Consider the following 14,104-nt stretch of genomic DNA (forward strand, 5'->3'; position numbering starts at 1 on the left):
TATGAAACTATACAGTGTATGTGTACTTCATTATATACTGCTATTTTTATTTCAACAACATACATTTCCTTCTTCATTTTATCATATCCTGTCGATAATAAGTATGTGTGTCTTATAGGACTGTGGTTGACATTCAATACAAAAAAAAATCTAAAATGTTTTGCAAATACTTGAATCCTATATATATTTCTGACATGGTTGCTATTGTTAATATTCTTACCCTGACCCTGGCTAGACCAAGATCGCTACAGATGCCTCTGCCTGGGCCTCTAATGTTAAGAAGTCACTAGTCCAAATGGACTTAAAATCACCGGTCATCCAGATTTGTGCAAACTTGTCCTTACTCCTCAATATTCCGTCTCTCCTAGATCCTAAGCTATCCTTTGAAATTAGTTTATGGTGTTATGTCCTGCTTAGTATTCCCATTAGATGCACTTTCTGGATTCTCTATTGTTTCTTTTGCCTCACTGAGATCTGAATTCCCAGTTCTGATGTTTCCAGGTTGGCCTCACCTTACAGTCTCCATTAGTAATACATTCATTTATTTATGAATTTATGTATTTATAAATGAGTAATACACTCATTTATTTAGCAAATTCTTTTTGAGCCTTCATTCTGTGTCAAGAATAATGCTAGACACTGAAGTCATAATGATAAATGAGAGGCTGCCTTGGCTTCCAGGAGCTTGCGGTCTAGAGGTGGATTCAATATATAGTGGAGGGTAGACAGGTTAGGAAAGAGGGTCAAGGGATAGGATAACAAAGACACATAGACATAAATGTGATGTTGTTTGCATGGGGAGGGAAGGACAAAGCAAGTCGTCTTCCTGAGGCTGGAAAAAAAAGAGTTGAGAAATCTTCAAGATGAGGCAAATTCCCTGTGAATTCAGCCCGAATGAGGAGCAGTAACTACCAGCCAGATAAAAAGGAACCGGAAGCATTCTCATGAGAGAAAACAGGAAACTTCAACTGAGAGGCTTAAAATAGCAGAGGACCTTGGGTAACAAAAACTAGTTCCTTAGAGCTGGTGGAAACCTGAGAGTTAGGAGACACTCAAATAGGAGGCAGAAAGCATGAGCAGTCAGCTTCAGTTTTGTAGTAAGCTTATCTGAACTCAAGTATGATCTCCACCTCTTACAGTCTGGGTGACCTTGGGCAAGTTAATGTTTTCATCTATAAAATAAGAACAATAATTACTACCAAGTCACTCTAGGAACTAGAGATATCTCATAAAAGTACCTAGAAAATTATCATGGTTTGGGCACTTAACAATGGTAGTGATGAGATAATAATGATGATGACAGCAATGACGGTGGTGGTGGTGGTACCCTCCCTTATCTGAGTACTTTCACATATGGCACCATTTGGAGTATTCTTGTCTCTCCCAATTCTTCACCAAGCGGCTATTGCTTGCCCATCAAGTTTCAGTTCAAGGATCCAAACTCATCTGCCAGTTGGGGTTAGGAGCCCCTTCTCTGCTGTCCCAGAGCACATTTTTCTTGCCTTTGTCATGACACTTTTCATACGCTATGGTCATCAATGACTTAATTTTCCTTGCTTTTCTCCTGCAACCCAAGCAAGGAGAGAAGAGAAAAGATGTTGGACTGTAAGTTTTTAAAGATAGGCTCTGTGTGCTATCCCTTTTGGTCTCCTGATTTGTGCAACTTAGTATCTATTGTATATCCAATTAACATTTGTTGAATTAACACATGGATAGACAAAGTATCAGAATACACAATTTAAAAGGCTCTTTTATAAAATGAAGCCATTTAGTACAAGGGTTTTGATTGTGAATATAGCAAACAAAAGTCAAAGATCAAGGTATTTCTTTGGAGGGGAAATGGGTTTTGCTCTGGTATGTCTTTAGGTGGGTGCATGCTCATCCCAGTCATCACAGTGTCAACTGCTGCACATCTAACCACAATCCTCATGTTACTCCTGTTAACTGTGAGGGCATTCGGGCGTTACAATGAAGGTTTGAGGACAATGCTCCTGAAGGTATAAGAACTTCAAATCCCTAGATGTAGCAGAGAAGAGGTAATTGTGATAGACCCTGAGAACCCTAATTATTTGATGAGGAATATCACCATCATTTTGTTTCTTGCTCCCCAAATAGCAGAAAGTCCCATGATATGTTAACAAAGAAAAAAGAAGTAAAGGAAAGAAAACACAATGAAAATTGATTGGAAACTGAGTCATTTAATATGAAAGGAGACGAGACTTCTTCCTATCTGCCCTTTTGCTCAAACACGATCAAAGAAGGCTCTGCTGTAAAGGAAGAAATCAGGGACAATGTTATATTTTAAATTAACACACATTTGTTGAAAGTGTGCTTGGATCATGGCATTGCCTATTTTTCACAGTGTGATTCACATCATATGTCTATCAGATTCTAAAATCTATTTTGCTGATCTCTGTGGTATGAATTTTTGGTTTTCTACCTTCAAACCATCCAATCTCCCTGATTGTTTTCAACAGAATCCAATATTTACTTGTGTCATCTACTTTTCTATTTTCTCCACTCAAGCGTGTGTATCATCAAGCAATTAGATAAGGAATTGGTGCAAGATTTAGTTCCAACCAACAAGAGTTGTGGGGTACTCTTTCTTAAAAAGAAACTCAAAGAAAGAAACCACTCTTTGTCTACTGGACATTGTCAATTGTCATGTCTGCAGGCCAATTATGGAGCTGAAGCCATGTAATCATCACAACAGAAGTTAGTTTGAGAAAAACAAAACAGAAAGATGCAAAGTGGCTGGGTTCTAGGCCATGATATTTGGGCATCAATTTCAGTGACCCTGGAGGTGTTCTACTAAGGGACTTTTTCAGTTTGGGAAATTATAATTTCTTAACCTTTTAGCCAATTTATTTAAATTTTTCTGTTATTTTCTGACGCTTTCAATGAAAAGCATCTCAATTAATAAAATTTACATGTTCTTTAACTTACCCCAGATCTCAAAAGACAATGATCATAAGAGTGGTTCCTGTTTAAAGGAGTGAACGGACAATGCTCACGTTTGTCTATTTTTCCTGTCTAATCCTCAGCTTTCTTGTCTGCAAAATGAGAGTCTAGACTAGGAAATCTCTAAGAAATATTTAAAGTTTTATGGTTGTAGAAACACAGCATATCAAATGCACTTTAATTTTTCCTATATCCTCTGGAAAATGCTGTGAGCCATCAAGAGAGATCACCCCCAACCCCTTGGAACTGATCTTTCAAAAAACACAAGGTATCTTTACTAAAGACAACATATAGCATGTGTAATCAGAGAATGAGGAAGAAAATAATCATCACATCTCTACACCTGAAATTTCCAGGTATTCTTCGAGATTATATACAATGCTATTAACAGAGGCCATTCATGTATTACTAGGCATTGTTGAAATAATGAATCAGCAACCAATATGCAAGAGAATGATTGTCAGTATATCATTTTCAAATATTAAAGAGGAAAATTTTGGTACAGCTGAATGATTGGCATTAGTCAAAAAAGACACTTTTAGATTATAAGGCTACCACTAAATTAGTATTTAAAGACCATCTATTAATAAGCTATTAATAGCCTCCAAGAAAGTGGGTGGTACCTTTCTAAATGAAGCTAACGAACAAACCTTTTGTTCTTGTTAAGATTCACCTTCTGTAAAACTTGCTGGCTGATAATAACATCTTACATTTGGATTATCCTGAAAGGTGGACCAGGAACGTGTTCCCATCTTTACACTTTACTTGAAGACACAAACCTCAGGAACGTTTTCCAGGGTCATAGAACTGGGTCCTGAATTTAGATCCCAAGATCTTGTCTCTGCTCTATTTGCATTTAAGCTTTGCCGTCAGAGTATAGCCAAATCCTGAAAAATAACACAAAGTCCAGCTCCATGTATGCATTTGCAGCCTCGTTTCTCACCCCTCCTAATCATTTGCCCTCTGTAGTCTAGTTGGTCTCAACTATTAAATACTTTTATGACAGTTCCATTGCCTTATTTCTTCATCTTTGCACATTTTCTCTGTTTCTGAACTATTTTCCTTTCTTTATCAATCTAACGCCTATGTAGAGTTCTGGCTTGGATTTTGCGAATGCCCCCCTTCCCACCAACGACAAACCTAAGTATTTATCCCACTTAATACTCACCACTTTACATTGTAATCGTATTAATTTATATCATAGCCATGCTCTTCAAAAACAAAAGCTATCACCCTCCACATATTTGAATTCTCTTTCATGAAATATTTAATGACTGAAACAATGAGAGAACAAGTCCAATGCTCTATTCCTCACACCATGCTGTGCCTCACTGGTCATCCAACAACTGTTCTGAGTTTGTTCTTTCATTCTATTTTATTTCCTTCAGAGGATATACCTAAAGGAAAAATTTTGCCATAACTGTCCATTCTTGATCAAAAATGCCTGCCTTACATCATCTCTCTGTCCTAATTCTTTCACTGAATAAAAAAAAAATCAAATAAAGGGCCGATCTTTAAATACAATAAGTAATTTTATGCTATTTACTTTCCATTAAAATGAAGTGGAACTCATTTTTTTAGGGTAAAATTCTGGAAACCAGAGTTGGGAGAAGTGGTGTTTTTCAGTCCGTCAGCAATGATTCATCTTGGAAATTAAGGTTTCTGATTATAAAAAGCCTCACTAGAGTGCCAGAACAAACAGTCCCCCTGAAAAGCCCTACCTATTGAAATCAGCAGTAACCTGTGTCTGCTATACTAACACAAGCTCCAAAACAGAACGACAGGGGTTGTCTCTGTTTGGTCACAGGACTTTCTTAATGTAGAAAAATGCTCATAATGCAAAACTTATTTTTTTTTACTTACAGAAGCCACTTATCCTCAAGAGAAAGAGCACATTGTTCTCACAATCCCTGAGGAACCTTGTTATTTCCTTCAAATGCTGTTTGCATATTTCAAAGTAACAGGTTTAGTTCTGCTTAGCTCAATGAAGACCAGTATATTTCTGAACTCAAAAGTCAAACTGCATTTCTTGGGAAGGCAAATGAATTTATAGCTTTCTTTGTTCTTTTATTTAAAGAATATTAATTGAGCTCCTGCTATGTGGCAGATATTAGGACAGGCACTGAGATTAACAAAAGTAAAAAAAAAATCAAAGCACTTTAATAGCTAGTAGAGAGACTCACATGGAAACAAATAATTATAACTCAAAAGATTAATTGTTATTAAAGAGGTACAGAAGACTATATGAGAACATAGGTGATTAGGTAAGAACATAACAGTCTGACTAGGAGATTATGAGAAAATTCTCACTGAGAAAATTCTGCATAAGATTTAAAGTAAGAATAGGAGTTTGCTAAAAGAACCATTTTTGGGGTTTGGGGGATGGGGAAGGTATGTGCGGCAAAGGAAATATCAAGTCTAGAAGCACAGAGATAAGATTAAGACTATATTTATTCCATGATAAAATTCCTCCTCAATGCAACCATACATACCATCAATGCAGCTATCCAGGTATTTTCCATTTTGGTAGCACAGCACTGGAATGACTAACTGCATTTTTTTTACTGAATTAATCAGTTCTTTCAATGACATTTGAATCCAATCTTCTTCTTCCCCTACCTCCTTGGTAAAGGTTCATGATGAAATCTTTCAGATGTTACTACAATATTAGAAGATACTTTTCATTCCCCGGTGACTTCAGAATGAATTTTTGTCATCATTATAGTTAATAATAATTGCAAATAAAATTCTCAGCTTTTATGTCATAAAAATTGGTTCTCACTATACAACTCTTTATGAAAATGTCGTATCCTTAAAAATTGCTACTAGAACAAATCATAATACAAAGCACTTACATAGCGTTTTTGTTTGGGCAGATAATTTAAGTTTATTGCCCTTCTGTTAGTGGGGAAAAATCCTTAAGAGGGTTAATTGCCTTCCCCAAGGCCACATGATTCATGTGGTAAAGGGAGAGTGAGAACTCAACTTAAGGATGCCCCTCTAAAGAAAAAGCCATCTGATCTGCCTTATATCCATTTGCAGGTAGTAGGGTAGACTGTATGCATTTTACTTTTCTTCCCAGTGGTAACTATAAAAAAAAAGAAGAACATCACAGTGCTATGAAGAATTTCCAAGAAATCAGCCAGTTCAGAAGTAATTTCCTTATTTCACAGCTTATCCCCCAGCTTAAATCTGGTTCTGCTAATGTAATATTATGCTGTGTCTGTCCGTGGAAGGCCAGCTTCATTCACAATTATTCATGTTGTTCCAGTTGTGTACTACTTCCAATTATGCCCTACCAACCTGGCACATATCTAAGGGCCAAAGAACAGTCATAAAGACAAGGAGAAAGGCTAATGTGATGATATTCCTCCCTACCATTGTTTGCCAATTTTCAGATACAGCTGGCAAGAAGGGAGATATTTGTCCAGCATGATTTCTGGACAAAAAAATTAGTATGATTCTAAATCCCCCCAGTTACCAAAATGTGTTGATTACCAGATGGCCCCAAACCAAGATCAGAGAACAAAACCATCAAAAGCCAAAATGTCAGTATACTTCTTTGAGAAATTTTCTATGAATTTAAAACAAAAAGCAAGGCCTCTAACCTGCTTACCTGTTGAGTAACATCTTACAATATTATTTAGGTCCTCTTAGAGCATCACCTCTACTAAATGACCTTAACAGTCACTAATAACCAACAAATATATATTTAATGTCTACTGGGTGAAAGGCATAGTATCAAGTAATCCCTGTGAGGAATAAAAGAGATAAGCCTAATGATGAGATTTTGGCTCTCATAGAATTCATGTTACTTAATAACCCTAAGTATCATTCTGAAGCTGTTTAGACCTCTTCTGTGATACTCAGACAATTCTTACAGGCTGACAATAGCACAGATGTGCCTTATTTTGTAATACTTTAGCTCAGTGGTTCCAGAACAGCAATATGCATCAGAATCACCCACCAAAGATTGCTGGGCCCTACCCCAAGAGTTTCTGATTTAGTAGGTCTAAGTAGAGTCCAAGAATTTGCATTTTTAATGAGTTCACAGGAGATGCTGATGCTGCTGGTCTAGGGACAGCACTTTGATAACCACTATCTTAGCTTACTACCTCCGTGCTTCATTTGTAGAACCATAATGTCTTTTCAGTGAGAATTAGTAATTTGTCATCACAAATTTACCATCAAGAATGTCTTCACTAACTGACCAAAACATGAATTTCTAGAAAATTATTAACACATTACTTTTTCAAGAATAAAATAAATACTAAATATTTCATAAAACCGTTTAAATTTACCTAGAAATTATATTATACAAGAATGCTTCTTAAAAGTAAAAGTTGACATTCAAACACTATAAATGTCAAATAAAAAAGAAACTTTTGATTTTACGAAGATATAAGCTATAAAATGTAAAGCTGGCCAATTATTATAGTCACTATTAAAAAGAAAAAACTATAATGCTTCATTTTAAAAACAGCTGAATTTATAGTAATTTGAAATAAATTGTCCTATAATTATTTAAGATTTAAATACTTGGCCATAAATGGAAATTGTAAATGGTGATAAATTTGTCATTAGCAGATGGTCCTATTCATGTTTATCACAGGCTGTGATTTTGCCTTAAGCATATAAGGAAGCTGTGTCAGAATAATTAAAAATATGTAGACCATTGCTAAGAGAAAAAAATTTTCTCTCACACACATACGATATCCTCATTTCTAATTTTTGTAAGTTTTTTCTTTTGATTTCCTTAGCTATCACCACTTAGAATGACTCATCCTAATGCTGAAGGAAAATCTGTACCTTGCTAAATGGAAGTGTGGAACTCACTGGTGAATTCAGTTGCTGTAGAGTTACCAGTGGTAACTCTTTCTTTAGTGTGTATGAATCTATGTTGAGTCGACAATTTTATGAAGTTTCTTTTTATGTATTCTTATGAGTAAAGTTCTTAGGATTAGAAATAGGAAGACTCTCTAAGATAAGGTTCAATATAGAAGTATGTAACAATCTTTGCACTTAGAATTTCATATACTGTAATAGTGAAATTGGAGAATCTTCCATTTTGCATATTGCAATGACACACAGAGGTGGATTTTTTGTTATTAAACACTCCTTGCATTTCTAAATTTTTGTGGATATAATTTATACATTTAATTATGAAATACCCTTTAAGAATAACTTGCAATTCAAGTTCAAGTACTATGTGAAACACAGGTTTGTCAGTGTCCAGCATTTAGGTTAGGGGTATAGAATTAACAACAAGTGGGCCGGGCATGGTGGCTCACGCCTGTAATCCCAGCACTTTGGGAGGCTGAGAGGGGTGGATCATGAGGTCAAGAGATTGAGACCATGCTGGCCAACATGGTGAAACCCTGTCTCTACTAAAAATACAAAAATTAGCCGGGCGTGGTGGCAGGTGCCTGTAGACCCAGCTACTCAGCAGGCTGAGGCAGGATAATCACTTGAACCTGGGAGGCGGAGGTTGCAGTGAGCCGAGATTGTGCCACTGTACTCCAGCCTGGCGACAGAGTCAGATTCCGTCTCAAAAAAAAAAAAAAAAAAAAAAAAAAAAAAAAAAAAAAAAAAAAAAAAAAATTAACAACCAGTAAGATTGCAATGCTGTAGTTCCAAGCCATCTCATCGTGCCAATTCATGGCAATGTCACACTCCAAAATACCAATTTGCTAAAGAAATTATTTCCTAACCACCACGTTCCAAGCCTACACATTTAACAATATATACTTGTGATAAGATTTTCATCCTCTTTTAACCCCTTATCTTCTGTTTCCTATGCCTCATTTGGCTGAGGCTATGGATTAGAAGTAGCAAGGGGGAAAAAGTCTTTATTAGCACAATGACTCATCAATATTACAATATAAAAGGCAGTAAAAATCACCATGAAAAGTTTGCCAGCTCAAGATGTACTCTGAAGACAATGAAAATCTTAAAGATTCATTTAAGTATAGTTTGTAAAAACTTGCAACAAGGCTATGTAGAAAGTAACTAGAACTTTTAGACCTTGAGACCCTTTTCTAAATGGAAGTGAAAACCTGGGTGTGAAGGCAGTATTAAAATAAATCAGGCAGGTCTTGTAAAAAGGAAAGAGAAAGAGGAAGACTGGTCACTAAATGGGAAGGATAAAGAAATATTGTGTACTGTATTTCAGAGTTACCATATAAAATATAATACGTATAATTATTGATCTAGGAATCACTACCCCAGATAAGTTACTCACAATTTATAACTTCAAAAAGGATGCAGGATTTCCTGTACTCACTTTAGACACACATGGATGCTAGACTGATATTCAAATGTGAAAGAAATAAGAAAAAATCTGCAAATTTTAGAGGCAAAATTCTAAGTTTGCTATTCCACTAGCAAAAGAAGTAAACCAAGACCAGAGATTTAGCTGAAAGGTTTAATTTACTTTCAGTGCAGCCAAGAGAAGCCATAACGGTGAAGGAAAAATTCAAGTTTGCTACCCATGGTGGTGGACATTCTTCAGAAATCACGTTTATAATAACGCAAAGATCTGATCTCTATTTAGCATTCCCAGATAGTTCCTAAAACTTTCCATTAAACATCTCAGAGTAAAAGATTGTTGTTACCTTCACAGGAAGATTTGTAATCATATCAGGAAAAGCTTTACTCCTTTACAAGCTCTGAAATAGAGGAAAGTTTTCAGAGTGAATTGCATTGAGCATGTCACCCAAAGTGATCTGAGAACACACTTGGCACCCTTATTTGACTCCCTTTTCTCTCCCTTACTGGTTTTGACGATAGGAACATACCTGCCCAAGTATGCCAGGAAAATCGTGTCAGTAACTGGCTGAGCTAAAGAATGGCCAGAATGACCAAAGCAAGTGTCAAGCAACCTGAATACTGTTGATCATCTTGTTCCATTATAACTTCTCCCAATTCCCTCTTTTCCAACTCTGACACATCATGGCCACAAACAGCCTTCATTGGCAACAATTGCTGAATTTGACCCACTATAGACTTCATCACTTCTTGAACTTCAAGTGGAGGAGAAAACACACATACACACACCCACACACACACACACACACACACACAGAGCTGTTTTTTCTCCTCCTGCACACTTTGGGCCTTTACAGCTATTGTAGCAATGCATTTCACATTTGTTCACTCCCATTGCATTCTTTTTAGCTGTAGTTTAACTGTTGAGAGAACAAACAGTCAGCATTTACTATACTGATGGGGGAAAAGTTCTCTAGAGGTTATTACACTGAGCTTTGGTAGAAAAGTCTCTAGAGGTTTTTGAATTTCTAAAATGCAGCAATATGCAAGTTATTTATTTCCAGATCCTCAAAGTGGGTTATCATTATCTGCAGACCAACCAGATTCCATGAGGGAGGGTTACTTAAAATTATCTGATAGTAACTTTAAGAGTGAGGAAAAAAATTAACTTTAAACAACCATGCTTGAAACTAAAATTCTAATAGTTCAAAGAGTATTTTGAGCTCCAATGTCCCATAGCTTCCCAAAACTCTCTCATCTTAGAGTTTTTCTTTAGATTGTTATTGTATTTTTTCATAGGCTAATGCATTACCTAAATATAGATAGCCATTTTTAGTATAAATTCCAAAAGCTATAAATGTTTCATAATTGAGCACATAATTTGAACTCTTAGAGCTTTTCCACTCATCCCTTTTTTACTGTTGCAAATTGGAAAATACTCAAGTAATTACTCCCTTAATAGTTCAGTGCTTGCAACTATATATATTTTATGAACATCACAAGCATTTTTTTGCTCCCCAGAGCAATTTTGGGAGTGGGGTGCACAAAAGGATTTAACTTGTACAATTAACCAAATTACCCAGAGCTTTGATTCAAGATTCCTTCATTAAGCCATTAATATAATACATTGTTAAGTGGTGGGTTGTCCAATTTTTATGATGCCTTTCATTTCAATTCAACAGCTGCAGTTAGAAGGAAAAAACAGCATCTGCAAGATCAGCAAGATGATGTAAAACCCCTACACTAGAAACATTTTTTTTTTCTGTTCCACAGTTTGTTTGCAGGCAGTCAATGCCAGAGCACTAATAAAGGAAGTTATTCAAAGTCTCAGAAAGTAGTAGTCATTTGTGCTTACTCAATAAAGAAAAGGGAAAATAAATGCTTGATTCCTGTGACCTCAAACTCTTAAACAGGAAGCCACTGGTTTTGTTATAGCATTCTAAACATACTTAGCAGTAGGCAGCCAGTTTGTAAGTCTATCCCACTTTAGGCTTCAACACATATTTTCCACTAGAGCTTATATATCCCAATGTAGAGTGTCATGTGTTTACTATTTTGGCTTTGTACAGTGGTGATGGGCTTAGATAATTGATGTATGTGGGAAACTGACAAACAGAGGAAAACTTATATCCAAAAGCTCAATATTTTTTATTTCTAAACTTAGATACAGCACAGAAAATCTAATGCTGAAAAAGATTCTCGTATCTTTGTTATTAGAGATGGTGTAAATTACCTGAATATGAGTTCTGCATGATTTCAGTTAACTCCCTACGTTTATGTATGATGGGAATCTAATTATGCATCATTTAATATACCCTGGAAACCCCATTGCTTTTAAAAGTCACTGCTAATAAATAGAGGAACATGTTTAGTTTATGGTTCACCTATCACTGAAACACTCTGGCAAAGGGTAGGTAAATTCATGAAGAGACATTGTTGAAAATTATATTCCTTTTGTAATTACAGTCTAAGCAATATTATTAAAGGCCTGAGACATAAACCAAAACATAATATAAATCATAAAAAGTCAGGCTTATCAAATTCTGGAATAGTAGCAAAAGGTATGCACTTGTATGTTAATGAGAGATTGCAGTAACTAAAGATGCCCTGTCAGGATATCACGTTTTTTGTTTTAGTTTTTTTTTTTTTTTTCATAAAAGAGTTTCAGACGAATCCATCACTTTCCCTCAAGTTGCAAAATATCCACACAGATAATAATACAATTCAAGTAAATGCCAAGATATAGTAAACTTTGATTGCAAGCCTGGTTGTTTATAAGCCTTCTTGGAAGTAAGAGCATCCCGAATAAAAACAGAGGGAATGGTACAAGCACGAGTTGAAACTAAAACAGAAGAGTGAAACTGTGAGTTTGTTCTTTACCTTTAACCACGTGCTGTCAGAAAAGCCTCAAATTTTAAACAACACCTGCATTGAAGAGTGTCTCCAATCATCTCATTGGTTTTGAGTTACATGGTGATATAAATAAGGGCATGTGATTTTATACTCTCTCTAGTCTTTCATCCTCTTTCACTATAATCACTTTAGTATAACCACCAGTTCAATGCTCACGATGAAGGATGAACTTTTTTAAAAAAAGGATGAGAGATCCAAAATTCATATGACAATGAAATCCTGTTATCAGATTTGCAGTCAATTTGATGCTATTTATTTCTAGCAGTTTGCAAATTCTTCACCAGTTCTATCAAGAAAATTGGCATGGACTGGAAACTCTTCTAGACACTCACTAAACTTTCTTCTGGAAATATATCACTGATAGATTCTCAGTAAAAAAAAAAAAAAGTCATTGAGATGAAAGAAGTGTTCAGTGGAAACTATTCTTTCCCGTCTACAAATACATGCAGAGCCAAATGCTTTATTGCAATTCAACCTTCAATTCAAACTCAAATCAACTAGGTATGTCCACTGTCAGTACCCCGATATATCAATGCCCATGTGTTAGGTAGATGAATGAAGACACATGTGCAAAAGCAGAGAGAAGAAACAAAACCAGATCCTACCTTGATTGTTTTTGAGGGTTGACACTTGATGTGATGGGACACGCTGGCAGTTTGGTTCATGTTTCAGGACCCTGGACAGTGCACAATCCCAGGCGGAGTTCCAGAATGAACTAGAGATCAAGTCTCCTCTATTGGACTTCGGTAGGGGCTGCTGCTGTTGCTGCTGCTGCTGCTACTGCTGTTGCTTCTGCTGCTTCTGTTTCTGCTGCTTCCTCACTCCGGAGGCTGAAACGCTGTCAGATTGGAGGAATCTGTATCTCACTTAGCCCTAAATAAAGCATTTACTTGGTTCATCAGTCTCAAAGCTCTTGGCAATATGGAATAGAAAGCCAAAAACGGTTTAAATTCACTTGCAGTGTACCTTTTCAGTATGGAGATGTGACAGCTCCACAGTACAGCCAATGATCCTGGCTCTCATTCCCCTTTCAAAGGGACGAAAACCAGAAAACATACAGAGATCAATTGCAGTCCTGCAGTTTAAAGGCGCACTCTCAACTCCTCTGTCTCTCCAGATTATAGTTTTTCTAGTGCAAAATATTTCTCTCTCTCTCCCCACCACCAACCCAGTTTAAAAAAAAATCATAACATCCTCATTCTGTTACTAAATTTTATTCCTTCCTGGGTACTTCTTGTAATCAAAACACAAGTAAATGCTGTGGAAAAAAAAAAAAACCTGTTGGCAGTTTCAGAATTTGGGGGTTTTATATCTATAGGTTGAAGGACTGATATTCCCTATGGATATTTTTAAAATTTAGCCATAAAAGCCAGCCAAGAGACTGTCCTTTCTGTAAGGTGGCAGAAAGCTTAAGGTATATTTAAAAAGTTTTCAAATACAATAGTTATTGTAGTTTTTGGATATTGCACCAAAGCAAGACAATGTTGTTTTTTTTTTTTTTAAACCTTTATTTTTGACCATTGCTTTCCTTGAAGCCATATTTTTTGGCCGCCTGGGACAAACTGGTAGTTAGCTCACACCAGTCTAACTCCCCAAATGGTCACCTCTCTGTCCCTAATGTCATTTTAGGCAAAATAAATTATAAATATTTGTAAATTAAGTTTTCTGAGTCACCAGTCCCCATTGTCACGTCGTCACCGACTAGAATAAATATATCCTGGTTGGAAACAAGTTCCAGTAGTCTTGAGTAAACGCAGGACATTCTTTTCCAACTTCGTTGTAAAATATTTGATGTTGAAAACCAACACTATTTATTCATCAGAAATGTATCCTACTAATGAAATGCTAGGTTTATAAAATTGAACTAACAAACTACATTCAGGAGGCTTTTATGAACAGCCTAAAATATTACAGATAAAATTTAATGTGAAATGAAATAAATTAATGAGTTTGGTGAAATTAA

At 36.0% G+C, this 14,104-nt stretch overlaps 1 protein-coding gene across 1 annotated transcript in view; it reads right to left on the bottom strand.

The window, feature by feature from the left end:
- Positions 1–13,187, bottom strand: part of DPP10 (dipeptidyl peptidase like 10) — a 1,432,672-nt gene extending 1,419,485 nt beyond the window's left edge. Inside the window, exon 1 of the mRNA XM_063631313.1 lies at positions 12,747–13,187. Within this exon, the coding sequence (XP_063487383.1) occupies positions 12,747–12,806 (60 nt within the window). The 5' untranslated portion in view covers positions 12,807–13,187. The remainder of the gene's footprint in view (positions 1–12,746) is intronic.
- Positions 13,188–14,104: the final 917 nt, after the last annotated feature.

The sequence above is a fragment of the Symphalangus syndactylus genome, chromosome 22 (genome assembly GCF_028878055.3).
Source record: "Symphalangus syndactylus isolate Jambi chromosome 22, NHGRI_mSymSyn1-v2.1_pri, whole genome shotgun sequence".
Taxonomy (NCBI): Eukaryota; Metazoa; Chordata; class Mammalia; order Primates; family Hylobatidae; genus Symphalangus; species Symphalangus syndactylus.